We start from the raw sequence: 17,306 nt of genomic DNA on the forward strand, positions 1-17,306 counted from the left end.
TATTATTATGACGTGTGAATTTTTTCGGGGAAAATTTCACATATTTCAAAAAAGTCTATAATCTCTCCTTCTGAAATAACTGAAAAGTATCTAGAAAATCTCCCAAGTATTTGTTTGTCACAAACTATATAATGTCTTAATAGGGGGAAAGAAAGAGGGATGGATATAGGCTACTTAGGGTAGAATGAATGATTTCTAGAAAAGATGATGAGGACCTTATAAGAATAGGCAGCAGAAATGATAGTTTATGACAAAGTTTGTGTAGGTGTGATGGCTACTTCCTGTTTGTGATAAGAGTCAATCTTACCTGGTTGATAAAACTTTTAGGCAGAGGACTTTATGATGGTTGAGTTCCTTTTGGAGGACGTGCTTTTGGGCAGATGACAGCGAGTTCAGAGAAAGCCAGTCTGCTTGTATTTGCTATTTTTCAGTGACTTCAACCTGAAATAATATACAAGAGCAGCATATTTTGGAGTGGCATGTCCCAAACTCCTTCATACTCAAGTTATACAAAAATCAACTATGTTTGCCAGCTACAAACAGAAAATAGAATTTTTTAAAAACACTATTTATAGTGGCATCAGAAAATAACATGTTTCTGTGAATAGTTTGAGAAAACATGGGCAAGACTACACTGAAAACTGTAAGTCATATTGAGAGAAATTAAAGAAATAAATGACGGCACATACTCTATTCATAGATTGGACGACTCAGTGTCGTAAACATGTCAGTTCTTCCAAAATTGATCTGTAGGTTCAGTGTAACAATATGCTTTTTACCAGTGCAGACATATTTGTTCTACTGATAGCAAGATCCATTAGAAACCTGCAGTAATGGTGATGATGATGTATTAGCACAAGATTAGAGAAACAGCCCCACAAGTATACTGTCACTTCTTGTGCAACAGAGATGACAGTGGACAGCAGTGGGGAAAGGGTGGTCTTTTTGGTAAGTGATGATGAGTTATTTTGATAGTCTTGTGGAAAAAAAAGAAAGTTGGCCCTCACTAAAGACAAAAATCAATTTTAGGTAGAATTTAGATCTAAATATGAAAGGGAAACCTAATAGAAATACCTACACATGTACACCATGAGATGTGTTTAGCAGCATTTTTTGTAAGAGCCTCAAAATGGAAACAACCCAAATGCCCATCAAGAGAACAGCTACATAAATTCTGAGATATTCATCAGTGGAATGCTGTACAATATTGAAAAAGAAGGAGACTACAGCTTACATACAGTCCTACGTGGATGAATCTCACAAACGTAATGTTGAACAAAATATAAATATATATATATTTATTATATATGAAATAATATGTCCCAAATGATTATATAAAGAAGTCACTTTATAGGAGGAAGGAGATGATTGAGTTTTTGGAGTGCTGATAATGTTTAAACTTTTTGTCTGTGTTTACGAGAGTTTTTGATTTGTAATCATTCATTTATCTGTACACTGGTTTTATTTATTTATTTACCTACTTATTTATTTAATATGAAATTTATTGTCAAATTGGTTTCCATACAACACTCAGTGCTCATCCCAACAGGTGCCCTCCTCAATACCTATCACCCACCCTCCCCTCCCTTGCACGCCCCATCAACCCTCAGGTTGTTCTCATTTTCAAAAGCCTCTTATGGTTTGGCTCCCTCCCTGTCTAACTTTTTTTTTTTTTCCCTTCTCCTCCCCCATGGTCTTCTGTTAAGTTTCTCAGGATCCACATAAGAGTGAAAACATATGGTATCTGTGTTTCTCTGTGTGACTTATTTCACTTAGCATCACACTCTCCAGTTCCATCCAAGTTGCTACAAAAGGCCATATTTCATTCTTTCTCATTGCCACATAGCATTCTATTGTGTATATAAACCACAATTTCTTTATCCATTCATCAGTTGATGGACATTTAGGCTCTCCATAATTTGGCTATTGTTGACGGTGCTGCTATAAACATTGGGGTACAAGTGCCCCTCTGCATCAGCACTCCTGTATCCCTTGGGTAAATTCCTAGCAGTGCTACTGCTGGGTCATAGGTAGATCTATTTCTAATTTTTTGAGGAACCTCCACACTGTTTTCCAGAGTGGCTGCACCAGTTTGCATTCCCACCAACAGTGCAAGAGGGTTCCCGTTTCTCCACATCCTCGCCAGCATCTATAGTCTCCTGACTTGTTCATTTTAGCCACTCTGACTGGCATGAGGTGGTATCTCAGTGTAGTTTTGATTTGTATTTCCCTGATGAGGAGCGACGTTGAGCATCTTTTCATATGCCTGTTGGCCATCTGGATGTCTTCTTCAGAGAAGTGTCTATTCATGTGTTCTGCCCATTTCTTCACTGGATTATTTGTTTTTTGGGTGTGGAGTTTGGTGAGTTCTTTATACATTTTGGATACTAGCCCTTTGTCCGATATGTCATTTGCAAATATTTTTGCCCATTCCATCAGTTGCCTTTTAGTTTTCTTGATTGTTTCCTTTGCAGTGTAGAAGCTTTTTATCTTCATGAGATCGCAGGATACAAAATCAATGTACAGAAATCAGTTGCATTCTTATACACTAACAATGATGCAACAGAAAGACAAAGAAACTGATTCCGTTCACAACTGCACCAAGAATCATAAAATACCTAGGAATAAATCTAACCAAAGATGTAAAAGATCTGTAGGCTGAAAACTATAGAAAGCTTATGAAGGAAATTGAAGAAGATACAAAGAAATGAAAAAACATTCTGTGCTCATGGATTGGAAGAATAAATAGTGTTAAAATATCAATACTACCCAAAGCAATCGACACATGCAGTGCAATCCCAATCAAAATTGCACCAGCATTCTTCTCGAAGCTAGAACAAGCAATCCTAAAATTTGTATGGAACCACAAAAGACCCCAAACAGCCAAAGTAATATTGAAGAAGAAGACCAAAGCGGGAGGCATCACAATCCCAGACTTTAGCCTCTACTACAAAGCTGTAATCACCAAGACAGTATGGTATTGGCACAAAAAGACACATAGACCAATGGAATAGAATAGAGGCTCCAGAATTGGACCCACAAAAGTATGGCCAACTAATCTTTGACAAAGCAGGAAAGAATATCCAATGGAAAAAAGACAGTCTATTTAACAAATGGTGCTGGAAGAACTGGACAGCAACATGCAGAAGAATGAAACTAGACCACTTTCTTACACTATTCACAAAAATAAACTCAAAATGGATAAAGGGCCTGAATGTGAGACAGGAAACCACCAAAATCCTAGAGAAGAAAGCAGGAAAAAACCTCTTTGACCTCAGCCACAGCAATGTTTTCCTTGACACATTTCCAAAGGCAAAGGAATTAAAAGCAAAAATGAATACTGATTGTTTTTAAACATTTCTATCTTGATTTTATATTTCAATTAAAAATACTTATAAAGTACTGTAAAGTTAGGTGTATAGGTGGCACATGGGTGTATCCTAGCTTTATAGGAGATTAATTGTTCAGTCTAGGACTTGAAAGAATATGGAGGCTTTTATAAGTTATAGTGAACCTCTAAATATTTAATAAATGAATCTTAGGAAAAAAGTGAAAAAGGACTGAGATCAGGAAAAGTAGAAGTGCTTGTTTTTCTTCCCTAGTTCACCAACCACCCACCTCTCCCCAGTTTAAACATTTAAGAACTTCCTAAAATAAACTAACCAAAACTAAATATAATATGCTGTACATTGGAAGTTTGGAGAAAATAAAGGGTGTGTGTGTGTGTGTGTGTGTGTGTGTGTGTGTGTGTGTGTGTGCACGCGCGTGTGTGTGTGTGTGTGTAAAAGACATCTTGGGTGTAGATGTCGTATTTTTACTTTTGTAAAAGAAAACATATGTGACTACTCTCTTTGCTGAGAACCCTGTTTAGTTGGGAAATTGAATTTCTAACTGTAATCATTCTGATAGCCTTCAAAGATTGACAGTAATGACAAGGAATATTGAGCTCTGGGGAATTCAAACCCCTTTCCTTTTTCTCTCAAGAATCTATAGAAAACGCTTCAAGAAAATATTGATAGTTTGAGAGGTTGGTTCCAAATTAGTGAGGAAAGTAATGAGGGAAATAATTGGTAGTGCTTTGAAGACTTCTATGTGCTAATTTGTAAAACTCCCTAAGACATGATATTAGGCTGGAAAAAGAAGGTGAAAATAGAACATTTAGTATTCCCACCTGTAAGTAAAACAGATAATAAAAATAAATGTCGTTTTAAGCTTTTTCTTTTTTCTTTCTCTCTTTCTCTCTTTTCTTTCTTTCCTGGAAGGTCACCACAAGAAACTGTTAGTGTATAACTCTGAAGAGTGGGACTAAAGATGTGGAGAGAGAACATTTGGTCTTCAGTTTATATTTCTAAGTTAGTTCTGTTTCAGTTTTTACCATATGCAGGTTTTTAACTTGTAGAAATCATTTAATTAGCACCCAGAGGGACTGATCACACTGAGTGGGTTTGAGGAGGCAGGTACAAGTGGCTTAAAAGCCAACAGAAGTCTTGTAGCTGTTGAAGGAGTTTGTGTTCTGGACTCTGTTCTACATAAAGTGGCACCTTCAACCCAGAGCCTCTAGTTCTAAAGGACCCTGCTTCTTCAGCCTGGCTTCTGTGCCTGTATTCCAGAATCCTGAGAGACCTAGAGACTTACTCTCCTGGAATTCCTGTGACCCAATCTAATATCCTTGAAAGTCTGTGACCTTAACTCTAGATGACGCCAGCCCTTGAAGAATATAGTAGGAAGTTTGGCCTTCACTGTGAGTGAGACAGAAGCCAGCCATTTCATGGTTGTACACAAAAGGAGGAAATCTAACTCAAAAGGAAGGATTGAAATGCAAGAAGTAATAGCAGGAGCAATTGGTAAACGTGTAGGTAAACTCAAGCCTTAATTGCATAAAACAAGAAGTAATAGTGACTAATTTGGGACATATATAACTAGATAGAATGAAAATATTAGTCCACATTAAAGTTTGAAATGAGAAGGGGGTAATGAATTTTAAAGCATTCTAAAATGCTTTTATTATTCAGGAAGATTATAAAACTGGAGATATTTTGAGTTACATTGAATATGAATTTTAACAATTTAATTATGACCACTGAAAAAGTAGAAATAGAATTTATAACTTCTAAGTGAACTGATGGAAAAATTGATAAAAGAGAAAAGTGTTAGTTCAATAAAAGGCTCAGAAATGAACAGAATAAAAGGAAGCAAAAAATCCTATGAGAAGTACACAGTAAGATGAATTTCAATCATTGATCACAATAAATGTAACTAAACTGGCTACTGACATTTCTCAATTTGGGTGGAATCGATAACTAAATTTAGCTTTTGTGTGACCCATGTAAAAACATACACAATGTGGGTCCAAGGAGTGAATTGTCAAGAAAGAATTCTTGAGACGTTTGTGGTGGAAAAAGGTGCTTTTATTATAGCACCGGGACAGGACCTAGGAGTGCTGTATGAAGCTGTGCTTATATGCTTAGTGCTCAACGGGGAGGGGATGTACAGTATTAGATCATAAATGTTGTTTTTGAATTTTTACTGATAAAACTACTTTAGCAAGATTTCTCTGGTGCTTATCATTCAGCTCAATATTAACTCTCAGTAGGATGTATAGGCAGTCATGAGTTCCTTTAAGAATGTAGCAACCAGGGATGCCTGGGTGGCTCAGTTGGTCAGGTGTCCGACTTTGACTCAGGTCATGATCTCATGGTTCATGAGTTTGAGCCCCGTGTCGGGCTCTGTGCCAACAGCTTGGAGCCTGGAGCCTGCCAGATTCTGTCTCCATCTCTCTGCTCCTCCCCTGCTCGTGTGCGCGCACGCGCGCGTGTGTGTGTGTGTATGTATGTGTGTGTGTGTGTGTGTGTGTGTGTGTGTGTGTATATATACACACACACACACACACACACACAGCAAAAAAGAATGTACCAACCAGGGGCACCTGGGTGGCTCAGTTGGTTGAGCATCCTACTTCAACTCAGGTCATGATCTCCTGGTCTGTGAGTTCCAGCCCCATGTCGGGCTGTGTGCTGACAGCTCAGAGCCTGGAGCTGCTTAGGATTCTGTGTCTCCTCCTCCTCTCTCTGCCATTTCCCTGCTTGTGCTCTTTCTCTCTCTCTCTTTCTCAAAAATAATTAAATGTTAAAAAAATAAAATGAAAAGAATGTAGCAACCAGTACATGTTTGATCCTTATCAGTACTATGCAGGCCATAGGTCAGCCTTCTGGGCTAAAGGTGAACATTTTCTTATTTCTATCCCTCATCGATAAGAACATGTAAAGGATGAAAGTAAAGGAATGGAGAAAAAATATTTCAGGCCAATACTAATTAGATAAGAACTGATGAAAATAACTGTAACCACATCAGACAAAATATATTCTGAAGCAAAACACCATTATTAGGGATTGGGGGGGCGTGTCATAAAATGAGAAAAAGAACAATTTACCCAGAAGGTATAAGAATTATGATATACCTTACAACACAGCTTCGGACTAATAAATAACATTATCTTTGTGCATATAATTTTATTATTTTCTTAAGATACATTTCTGATAGTGGGATAAGTAAGGATATAGCAGCTTTAAGGCTGTTGGAATATATTGCTCATTAGCATCTCTTGACCTAGAAAACATTTGAATACACTTAGAATCATTGGACCATATGTCCAAAACAACTACGGTTACATAGATCAGGGATTACAAATCAGTTTCTCCCCAGGTCTAAAGAGATTGGTAGTTGCTGCCTGGAGCACTGTGTTGTTAGACCATAACAGGGCCCCTTGATTACTGATGTCTTCTATATGTGTGGGTGGGGAGGAGACAGTCTGAGAGCCAGATATTTGCTCTTTATACTTTTCATTAAAATAATAACAGTGATAATACTTTGCCTTTTTGTCTGTACTCTTTGCTGTGTACCCCCAAATTGGATAGAAAGCATGTATTAGATCAGAAGATCTTAAGTTAATATAGACTTCTTATTAAAAATTAATTTGGTAATTATAATGCAGTCATGGTCACCACTTTCAGAAAAATAAGTACAGTTAAAACCTTGGATTGCAAGTAACTTGTTCTGCAAGTGTTCTGCAAGACAGGCAAACATTTCTAATAAGTTTTAACTTGAAAAATGAGCGATGTCTTGCAGTATGAATAGTATATGATGCTGAATGTCACATGATCACACCTGAGCCAATGGTTCTGCTTGAAATGCACTTTGATATATGAGTGCTTTGGATTACAAGCATGTTTCCAGAATGAATTATGTTTGCAAACCAAGCTTTTACTGTATAGACATCATTCTCTAAATATAGTTTATCAGAACCTGTCAAAGCTTTTTTTTCTAAGTGTATTTATTTATTTTGAGAGCAAGAGCATGCACATGCAAGTGCAAGCAGGGCAGGGGCAGAGAAAGGGACAGGAGAATCCAAAGCAGGCTCCATGCTGTTAGCACAGAGCCTGATGCAAGGCTCAATCCCATGAATCAGGAGATCATGACCTGAGCCAAAACCAAGAGTCAGACGTTCAGCCGACTGAGCCACCCAGGTGCCCCAGAACCTTTCAAAGGTTTTGTTAAAAATATCTGCCATAAGTACATAAGTATATATATAAGTATAAAAATGTTTTGACTTATTTTCATTTGGGGAAGCATTTTAGATTAGTATACACGTTTTACACTGTTCTCTAAACTTACAGAATTCTAATACATACCTTTTTCTCATTTGTTTTATGTATGCTTGCCAAGAAATATTTAGAAGAATTATGAACAAATATACATAAAAAGGAGTTATCCTGTAGTCTTGACATTACTTTAGCAGTAATGGAAATTATAGATAAATAAAGTACAAGTGGTATTTCTATAACATCTGGAAAGTAACTTTACCTTTCATAATTCATAACAAATCATTAATGTATCTTATTCTTTTTAGACATTCTTCTGAGTCACCAACTTGATAATTCCCCAAGAGTAATTTTCAGTAGATTCAATGAATAGAAATTTAAAGCTGTTACCCAGTTCACCTCATGAAGTATCAGTTTTACTTCTTTTACTTCTACCCCTCAGCTGTGATGTTAGGGAAATCTTGGTCATTTTTTCTGTAAGCTAAGAAATACATAGAAACAGTCTTCATGTTAACTGTATAGTTTATCACTGTGTCTTGTGCACTGAATTCACACAATGTTCCTGGTGAGCAGATGTACGAATTATAATTTCTGAAAATTTTTTTCTTCAGATAATTAAAAATGAATAATACATCCTCTCATTTGTGCATAGGAACTATTTGGTTATTAAGGATTTGTTTAGCCTTTGGATTCTATGTGTGCATGCATGTGTGTGTGAGAGAAAGATTCTTAAAACTCAAATGCAACTCTTGATTTCTGCCATCTTTCCAGACTGTATTAGATAGTGTAACATGATTCACCAGTATGTATGCTTCTCATAGTTAAGAATGTGGTTCTCTTATGGTTCCCACCTTTCTGCTCCCCTAGTTCCTTATGCTTTACAGCCAAAAACTGTGTTTCTGCACCTCCATACAAGTTGTATTCATCTCAAATAAGGTAGACTTTGAAAAGGCAACAAGAAACCATTACTCTGGCCCTTCAGTCATTCAACAGAGACCTAATGAACACCTTCTGCATTGAGAGGCCTTGCTGAACATGTACTTGAATTAGTGAAAAGTCAGTTTTAAGGAGTTGAAGTGAAGGAAGTAGCTTAAAACAGCGAAAGTCAAAATGGCCCAAGATGGGTAGAAAATTTAGAAATAGAGAATGCCTTCTCTATGTAAAATGCATGTTTTCCACAAACCAAAAGGAGCCAATATTTACTCTGTAACTCCAGGCAGCTTCATTGGCTTTTCGTTTGGATTCCTCAGTCCTAATCTGTGCCTTTCATCCCTAGCCAGTGCAGACATAGGGTAGAGCTTGGAGGCTTGATGGCAGAAGAAAGGACCAAGCAAAGACATGTGAGAAGAAAATTAGAACAAGACATAAAATTGGAGATAAAAATGGAGCATACTTTGCTATCAGCTGTAGTATCTGTTCTGTGTTACATATGGAGAAGCTAAAGGCACAAGTTAGTTACTCAGCTAGCAAGTGTTTCGAGGCAAGTCTGTTTAGATTTGAGTCAAGGATTATATTGTTCCAGACATTCTGAGAGCAATAAGAGAATGGATAAAACAAACTCTGATCAGTTCATGCAGTGGAATACTATACAACAATAAAAAGGAACAAACAAGTGAAAACCAGAAACATTATGCTGAGTGAAAGAAACTTTGCACACACATACATGCACAAAAAACTTTATATAAAGATACAGAATAGGCAAAACTAATCAGTGCAGTAAAGTCAGAGGTAATAAGTATACTAATGTCTACAAGTTATTTTGAGATACATCAAAAATACAAAACTATTAAACGTCCAACTCTTGATTTTGGCTCAGGTCACGATCTCATGGTTTGTGGGATCAGGCCCTACGCTGCAGAGCCTGCTTGGAAGTGTCTCGGTCCCTCCCCCACTCCCACTGTGTGTGTGTCTCTCTAAATAAATAAACTTAAAAAAATACAAAATGGATCTATGTACGGATAGCATAAGCAAGTATTGTAAAATGTTAATTACAGAATCTAGGCAGTATATGGGTATTCAGTGTACAAGTCTTTCAAGTGTCCATAATAAAATGTCAGGAAAATTTAATTGTGTATGACTTTTAGCGTTTTTGAAAACAGTATGTGTAAGCAAAAGTACATTCTTTATCCCAAGAAGAACAGCACAGTGGCAGCAGGGGCTCATAAAAGACTAAATAATCTGTGAAACATTGTCTTTGGAGCTCATTAAAAATACCTTCCCGTATGGTCTCTGAATGCAGTCCTCCTTAAAGCCAAGGCTAATTGAATCACAATAGTGGATGCCTCTCCAGGGTAGGGTGGGAGTTCACTGGTAAGTGGAATGAAGGAAACTTCTAGAGTGATAGTATCACACAAGTAAAACCATTTACCACATCTCATTGAATTGTGCACTTAAGGTCCGCATTTCATTATACATAAGTTTTTCCTCAAGAGGAAAAAAAAAAGCTGTAAGTGAATACTGAATTCTAGCTAATTATCCACATGCTTGAGTGTTGATGTCTGAAAATTATTTGAAATGAATGAAAAATATCAAATGTGTTGAAGGATAGATATGTGATATAAAGCAAATTAAAGAATGTTAATAGGTTATCTGTATATGAGTGTTCACTGTATAGTTCTTTTAACCTTAAATGGAAGAGAAGGAGCTAAGAACCCAGCGTATTGGAAGGATCATCTGTATAAATATTGGATTAATCAAGAGTTACTACAGGAATAAGTACCCCTACTACCCAGATCTTGGTCTCTAACACCACCTTCACTAAAATGAACCACATCTCCTTGGAGACATAGCACATTCCACATAAAAGTATTGGATTGACATAAATTTATGAAGTTGATAACTCAGATTTTGTAGTGAAGTGGCCATCTTCTTATGAAGTACCCACTGAAATATTTAGGGGCAAAGGGCTATAATATAATGTATGTATGATTCAGGAAAAGAATTATACGTTGTATGTAAGAGAGAGAAAATACAAACAATAAATCAAATGGGATGAAATGTTAATAAGTAAATCTGGGTAAAGTGTCTAAGAGTACTCCTTATATTTGTAACATTTTGTAAATTTGAAATTATTTCCCCAAAACAATTATGACAGGAGTGGTGTTCGAGAGGGACGAAGTGATCTACCGAGCTCAGGTGTTGGGCTCACTGTATTTTGTGCTGTGAGACCAAGATAAGCAGTGGATTATCTTAAATTTCCAATCTTCTAGTGTTCTATTTTCACTTTGATATTTGAATTTTGTTCCTTGTTTTTGGCACAGTGATATTTCATCTTTAGTTCTTTTATATCATTAGTGTTTCGCTCTTCCAAATATAATGTTTTCTTTGCAGAACTTTGTAGGTCTGTAACTTAGCTGTCTTGTCTTAGTCTTCATTCTTACAAGGCTCAGGGCATCTAGCAGATAACTCTTAAAGTTGGGGATTTTTCTTTCTATACTTTTTTAAAAAGTTTTATTACAATATAATTCACCCATTTAAAGTGTACAATTCAGTGGTTTTTAGTATATTCACAATCAAATTTAGAACATTTTCTTACCCCAACAAGAAACCTCCTACCCATCAGCAGTCCTTTCATGTTTACCCTTCTTTCCTCATCCCCTTATTACTAATCTACTTTTTATCTCTGGGTATTTCATGTAAATGTAATCATTCCATATGTGGCCTTTTGTGACTGGCTTCTTTTAGTTCAAATGTTTGCAGTTCATCCACCTTTTAGCAGGTATCAGAGCTTCATTTTTTTTTTTTTTTTGCTTAGTAATGTTCCTTGTATGAATATACTATGTCTTATTTATCCATTTATTAGTTGACGTTTGGGTTGTTTTCATTTTTGGTCTATTACACTATGGAACAATGTTGCTATGAACATTTGTATACATGTTTTTATATGAACATGTGTTTTTGTTTTGGACGCCCAACTGACTGAGCCACCAAGGCACCCCAAGATTGGATTTTTAAAAATTGTATAGCTAGGGGCTCTTGGATAGCTCAGTTGGAAGAGCATGTAACTCTGGATCTCTGGGATGTGAGTTTGAGCCCCATGTTGGGTTTAGAGATTGCTTAAAGATAAAATCTTTAAAAAAATTGTATAGCTGGAACTCATAACTTTTAAATGCCCTTTGCAGATGGATATATATTTAGCATCTGACACCCTGAGTCTGCCATAACCACTGATGCCACTAACCACTGCCACTTTATTGTCCAATTTTAGAGTTCAACTTGATTGCAAGTTGGTGACCAGGTCCATGAGGAAAGGCAAAAGAAATTGGAGCTCTTTAACTTGATGTCAAAAAGCCCCACGTTGACTTAGTAGCCATTGTCATGGGTTGTAACACTAACAAAGGAATATTCCCTTCATTTTAATTGCAAATTTTCATATTTTTAAATATTTTATTATCATAAGTAGGAATTGATAAAATGGGCATTGAGTTTAATTTTTTTAAATGTTTGTGTGTGTGTGTTCGTCATAGGAAAGTAGAAAGCAAAATAGTATTTCTTTCTCCCAGATTTTATTTGGCTCACTCTAACAGAAGATACTCTTAGTTTCAGCTCTCCTAAAAGGCCAGTTTTTCGTATGTTGAGATCTGCATACACATTTACAGAGTTTACTTAGATCATTTTTTATTTGTCCTACTCAGATTTAATTCACCTTTAAGAAACCATCATTACAGAGGACTGGATTAAAATCTGATCAATATGAAAATAGTTTATATGTAGATTATTTTCTTAGATCAAGCTATAAGAATTCTAGATTAACTCTGTAAAGCATTACATGTCCTAAAACTCATATATTCAGAAGTAAATTAAAGGGGAGAGGAGTGAAGGGGCGCCTGAGTGGCTCAGTCTGTTGAGTATCTGACTTTGGCTCAGTTGATGACCTCATGGCTCGTGGGTTTGAGCCCCGTGTAGGGCTCTGTGCTGATAGCTCCAAGCATGGAGCCTCCTTTAGATTCTGTGTCTCCCTCTCTCTCAGCCCCTCCCCTGCTCATGCTCTCTCTCTCTCTCTCTCAAAAATAAATATAAACATTAAAAAATTATTTTTAAAAGGTGAGGAGTAAAAGTTCTTAATACCACTTGTACTGACTGTCCATATACAGTATAATGTTAACTATCTTTCTTTTTTTTGAAAGAATTTAATCTATAAAAATTAAAGTAAAACCCTCTCTTCACCACCCATTTCAGAGCATATTATGATGGCTGCCAGATGTACATAGGATGTAGGTTTATTTTTATTCGTTCCTCCTTCCCTCCCTTCATTTACTTTTTTTTTTTTTTTCCTTTTGATGGCTTATTTCTGAGTTTTTGAGTAGAAAGACTAGTGGCAGCTGCCAGAAGGTATGTCCTAGGAGTGCTATGCTGATGTATGAAAAGAACAGCACACACTGGGCTTTTTGGTCACATGTGCCTCCGGGGTCCATCAGCTCTGAAGTGATGGAGGGTGTTCTTCTTGGGCACGATGATTGGGTTTCCTCTCTATAGAGGTTCCTGGTTGTGCCTAAAGTCTCCAATGTTCGATCTGAAGTTACCAGTTAACATTTTTTTGTTTTTTGTTTTGGTCAGGGGACATGAGCTTCTTCCCAGTTATAAATGAACTGCCATTTTGGTAATTTCTATTTGTGTTGAATTCTTACAGCTGTCCACACAAGGAGATGCAAGTCAGGTGATTGGGCCTCTTACAGAAGGGCAGAGAAGAAATGTGGCAGTAGTGAATTCACTATATAAGTTACACCAATCAGTAACAAAGGTAACCTTTATTTTATTTTAATTAAGTTCTTTTGATTTCAACTTCTTTCTGTTTGCCTCAAATAGACAACGAATTTTATTTAATTTTTTGCAAAAGAAAGCAATGAAAACGTGGTGAGTGTGAAATAAGCTGTGGAATGAACTCTTTTTAAACAGTTATTGACTCTGGCCTTTATCATTTGTGTGACTTTTTGTTTATATACTTGGTTTAAAGCATAAGAACTCTAGATCATCAGGCTTGGTTGGTATAATCAAGTTTATTGAGCAAATGATTTAAGGGTAAATCATACTATTGCATACCTATTAAAAAGCATAATTTGATATCATGTGGGTGGTAGTAAATTATAGCAAAGCTAATGACAGAATGAGAACTCTCAATCCCTCCAACATGTTGGAAAGGTTCTATCTTTGCCCCAAAACAGGGGGAAGGAGCTGCCTAAACAGTGCATTTTTATGGTATAATAACTGATGGCTACTTGAAAATAGAAGATGGATTTTTTTTTTTTGCTGTTGTGTTGCTTGATGTAATTTTTAATGATGAACTTTAATTTGTTGGTGACCATATATTATTTCTAAGATGAACTGTATTTATAATTACCAGGAAAGCTACAATTTCAACCCAATCTTTGACTTTTGAGTAGCTTGTGTTTATTCTCTATAAACCATTTCCAAAATATTTAGCAAGTAGAGAAATAATTAGAGGACCTGAAGAAGGCTAAAGATTAGATGACATTCTTGAAAACATGACCTTTAATTTGAGCTTTAATATGCTAAATTGTATTTTAGAGTAATTATCAGTGACTGTTCAGTTACTTAGAATTTTAACAAGTCCTTTTATCAATTAGGAGTTTACAAAAAAGTGTATGTCACACATTAAGCAGAATATATTTTAAAGGTTTATTAACAAACCTCAGAAGAGTAAGTAAAAAACAAAAGTAAATAAAAAATATAAATGATGTATTTTCCATTCCCTTTATTATTACTCTAATTAGACTGCCATCAATGAAAGAATGTTATTTATTTAGGCTGATGTAAATGCCTTTCTTGATACTTTAAGAATGTTCATAATATTTGTATTGATTTCTAAAAAGAAATTGTTTGACATTTGTATTTTATTTTATTTTTATTTTTTTAATGCTTATTTATTTTTGAGAGGAAGAAAGACAGAGTGTGAGCAGGGGCAGGGGAGGGGCAGAGAGAGAGGGAGACACACAGAACTCGATGGGCTCCAGGCTCCGTGCTATCAGCACAGAGCCAGACACGGGGCTTGAACTCACAAACTGTGAGATCATGACCTGAGCTGAAGTAGGACGCTTAACCAACTGAGCCACCCAGGCGCCCCTGACATTTGTATTTGAAAGACTTGTTGAAAATTATAGTTAGCCTGGAGAAAAGTGATTTTTTTTAAAGAAGTATGTAAATACGGCTTTAGACTGACCTTTTCAAGTTACAGTATTATAACTAAAGCCTGTCTAAAGTGAATAAAGGAAAGCCAACTCTTAACATTCTTAATCTTTTGATTATTTGAAGTATACAGTACGTTTGCTTTATACAGGAAAGTATTGTTCAGCCTGCCTTAACTAGTAAATACTAGGAAGTTTTTAAAACATGTAGGAGATATAATGTGAAGTTATGATACTGTTTTATGTGTCTGTAGAAACAGCTTTATTATGTTAATGATCAAAATTAATATTTATAAAAATAAATGACTTAAGCACAACTATAACTGGATCAAAACCTTGTTCTAGGTGGTTTCCAGTCAGAGCTCATTCCCACCAGCAGCCGAACAAACTATAATCTCAGCCCTAAAGGTAAAAGAATTTAATCTTTGACTCTACAGATCACAGTGGGTTTTAGGATTTGTTTGGATGAGTGGGAGATTGTCACATTTTAAAAATAATTCAGAATCCTCTACCAAAAGTAGCTGCTGATAATTATCCTAAAGAGAAGGCATACATGTGTGTTTATATTTTCTAGATCTTAAAAATAGACCCTGTTGGTGTCTACAGATTGTGTTCTACTTATGATAATTTTATCATAAGCAAGAGAAGCAAGAGTCTTCAAGTACTCACTATATCTCAGGGCAGTACAGCCTAGTATTATCCCAGTAAAGCAGAGTCCCTACTAGGGTGATTTTGAACTCTAGGGAACATTTAACCATGTTTAGAGACATTTTTGATTGTCATGACTGGGAGTGGAGTGCTCTTGGCATCTAGTGCCAGGGATGCTGTTCAACATCTTGCAGTGCATAAGAGAGCCCTGACAACAAGGAATTACTGGGCCCAAAATGTCAATAGTGCCAAGGTTGAGAGACTCTAATGTGTATGTGAAAGGTGTGAAATCAGGGTAAATTCCCATTTTTAACATACTAACATAAATATACCCAGGAAGTTTAATAAAAAATAATGGTCGTACAAGATTCAGAGCCATATGTAGCTGACACTAGGTAACTCTTTAAACAAGGAAATCATTCATTTTTATGATAGTAATAGATACCCTGTATTTAGTACCTGCTCCTTGCCAGTCACATGCAATATATTGAAATATGATCACAACTGTTCAAGTTATATATTATTGTCCCTATTTTATACAACTTGGAATAGCTTGCTCAAAGTCCTAATGCTGGTAAATCCAGACCTCACTGACCCAGAGAGTTGTGTTTGCTTGCCATCATCATTCATTTGTTTACTAAATATGTTTTTGGTATTTACTAAGTAACACTGTGTAGCAAAGACTCAGGAGCCAAACTACTAGTATATGAATCCTATCTCAGCTATTTAACTAGCTGTATGACCTCAGACAAGTTAATAAGTTTACTCTTGCCTTAGTTTCTGCATCTGTAAGGTGTACAATATAACTGCACAAAGGTAATAGATGTCAGGTTAGATTTAGGTTGCTTAGATAGAGATAAGAGAGAGACAGAGACAGAGACAGGCACTACCAGTGAATTCCAAGGACAAATGCTTTTATTTAGGGAGTAAGAAGCTACAAAGAAACAACACTATTGAACAACAGTTCAACAGCAAACTTCAGTTTGCTGAGGAAGAGATTTAGAGGATGTTGTCACAAATCCTAAGGGAGAAAGTAATTTCTGAGGTCAAAATGCTGTCCACAGGTGACATGGATGGGGATTTTACAGGCCCCAAAACTTGAGGACACCAAATTCATGTATGTGGGTAGGAGAAGACAGTCTTTTCCCCCAGCACAGTGAAAGCACACTTGGATGTTTCTCTGTATTCTTTCTGTTCCCCCAATGTGCCCATCTCATTATGATGAAGTATTATTAAGCCACCATCCTAAAATAATTGTTTTTATTAAGAGTTGTCCAAAAAGGGGCACCTGGATGGGTCAGTCAGTTAAGCTTCTGATTTCGGCTCAGGTCATGATCTCACAGTTGGTGAGTGTGAGTCCCACATCGGGTTCTGTGCTAACAGTGCAGAGTCTACTTGGGATTCTCTCTCTCTCCCATTCTCTGTCTCTGCCCCTCCCCCACTCTCTCTCTCACACACACTCAAAATAAATAAAACTTAAAAAAAATGTAAAAAAAAAAAAAGAGTTGTCCAAGAAAAGAATTGTCCAAGTTACTGATGGTCATAAAAATACCATAAAATCAATAGGAAAACCCAAAAGGTCTTAACATTCTTGCTTCCAGGCAGGGAATTCACAGTCTCCTTTTCTGTGGTTCCACATTTTTTCTTTGTCTTCTAGAAGTAGCTATCAAACATATTTTGATTGCTACCCAAGATAGGAAATCAATTTTAATTTGTGACCCCATACACAATATATAAGCATTTATAAATATGTACATACCTATATAATTGCATGTATGTAAGATACACATCTATATTTCTGTAATTGAAACAAAAGTTTCACAGAACAATATTTTCCTTATTTTGGGTGATACATGCTTTTGTTTTCTATGCTCCTCTATTACTTTTTTTTTTAATGTTTATTTATTTATTTTGAGAG

General features: G+C 36.1%; 1 protein-coding gene across 2 annotated transcripts in view; it reads left to right on the forward strand.

Moving 5' to 3' along the window:
* COG5 (component of oligomeric golgi complex 5) overlaps nt 1–17,306 on the forward strand; it is a 310,246-nt gene that overhangs the window by 256,328 nt on the left and 36,612 nt on the right. For both annotated transcript variants that reach the window (XM_006929113.4, XM_045052258.1), the window contains exons 15-16: nt 13,228–13,338; nt 15,086–15,148. In XM_006929113.4, coding sequence (XP_006929175.3) covers nt 13,228–13,338; nt 15,086–15,148 — 174 coding nt within the window. The remainder of the gene's footprint in view (nt 1–13,227; nt 13,339–15,085; nt 15,149–17,306) is intronic.

Source organism: Felis catus, chromosome A2, assembly GCF_018350175.1.
Source record: "Felis catus isolate Fca126 chromosome A2, F.catus_Fca126_mat1.0, whole genome shotgun sequence".
In the NCBI taxonomy this organism is placed as follows: Eukaryota; Metazoa; Chordata; class Mammalia; order Carnivora; family Felidae; genus Felis; species Felis catus.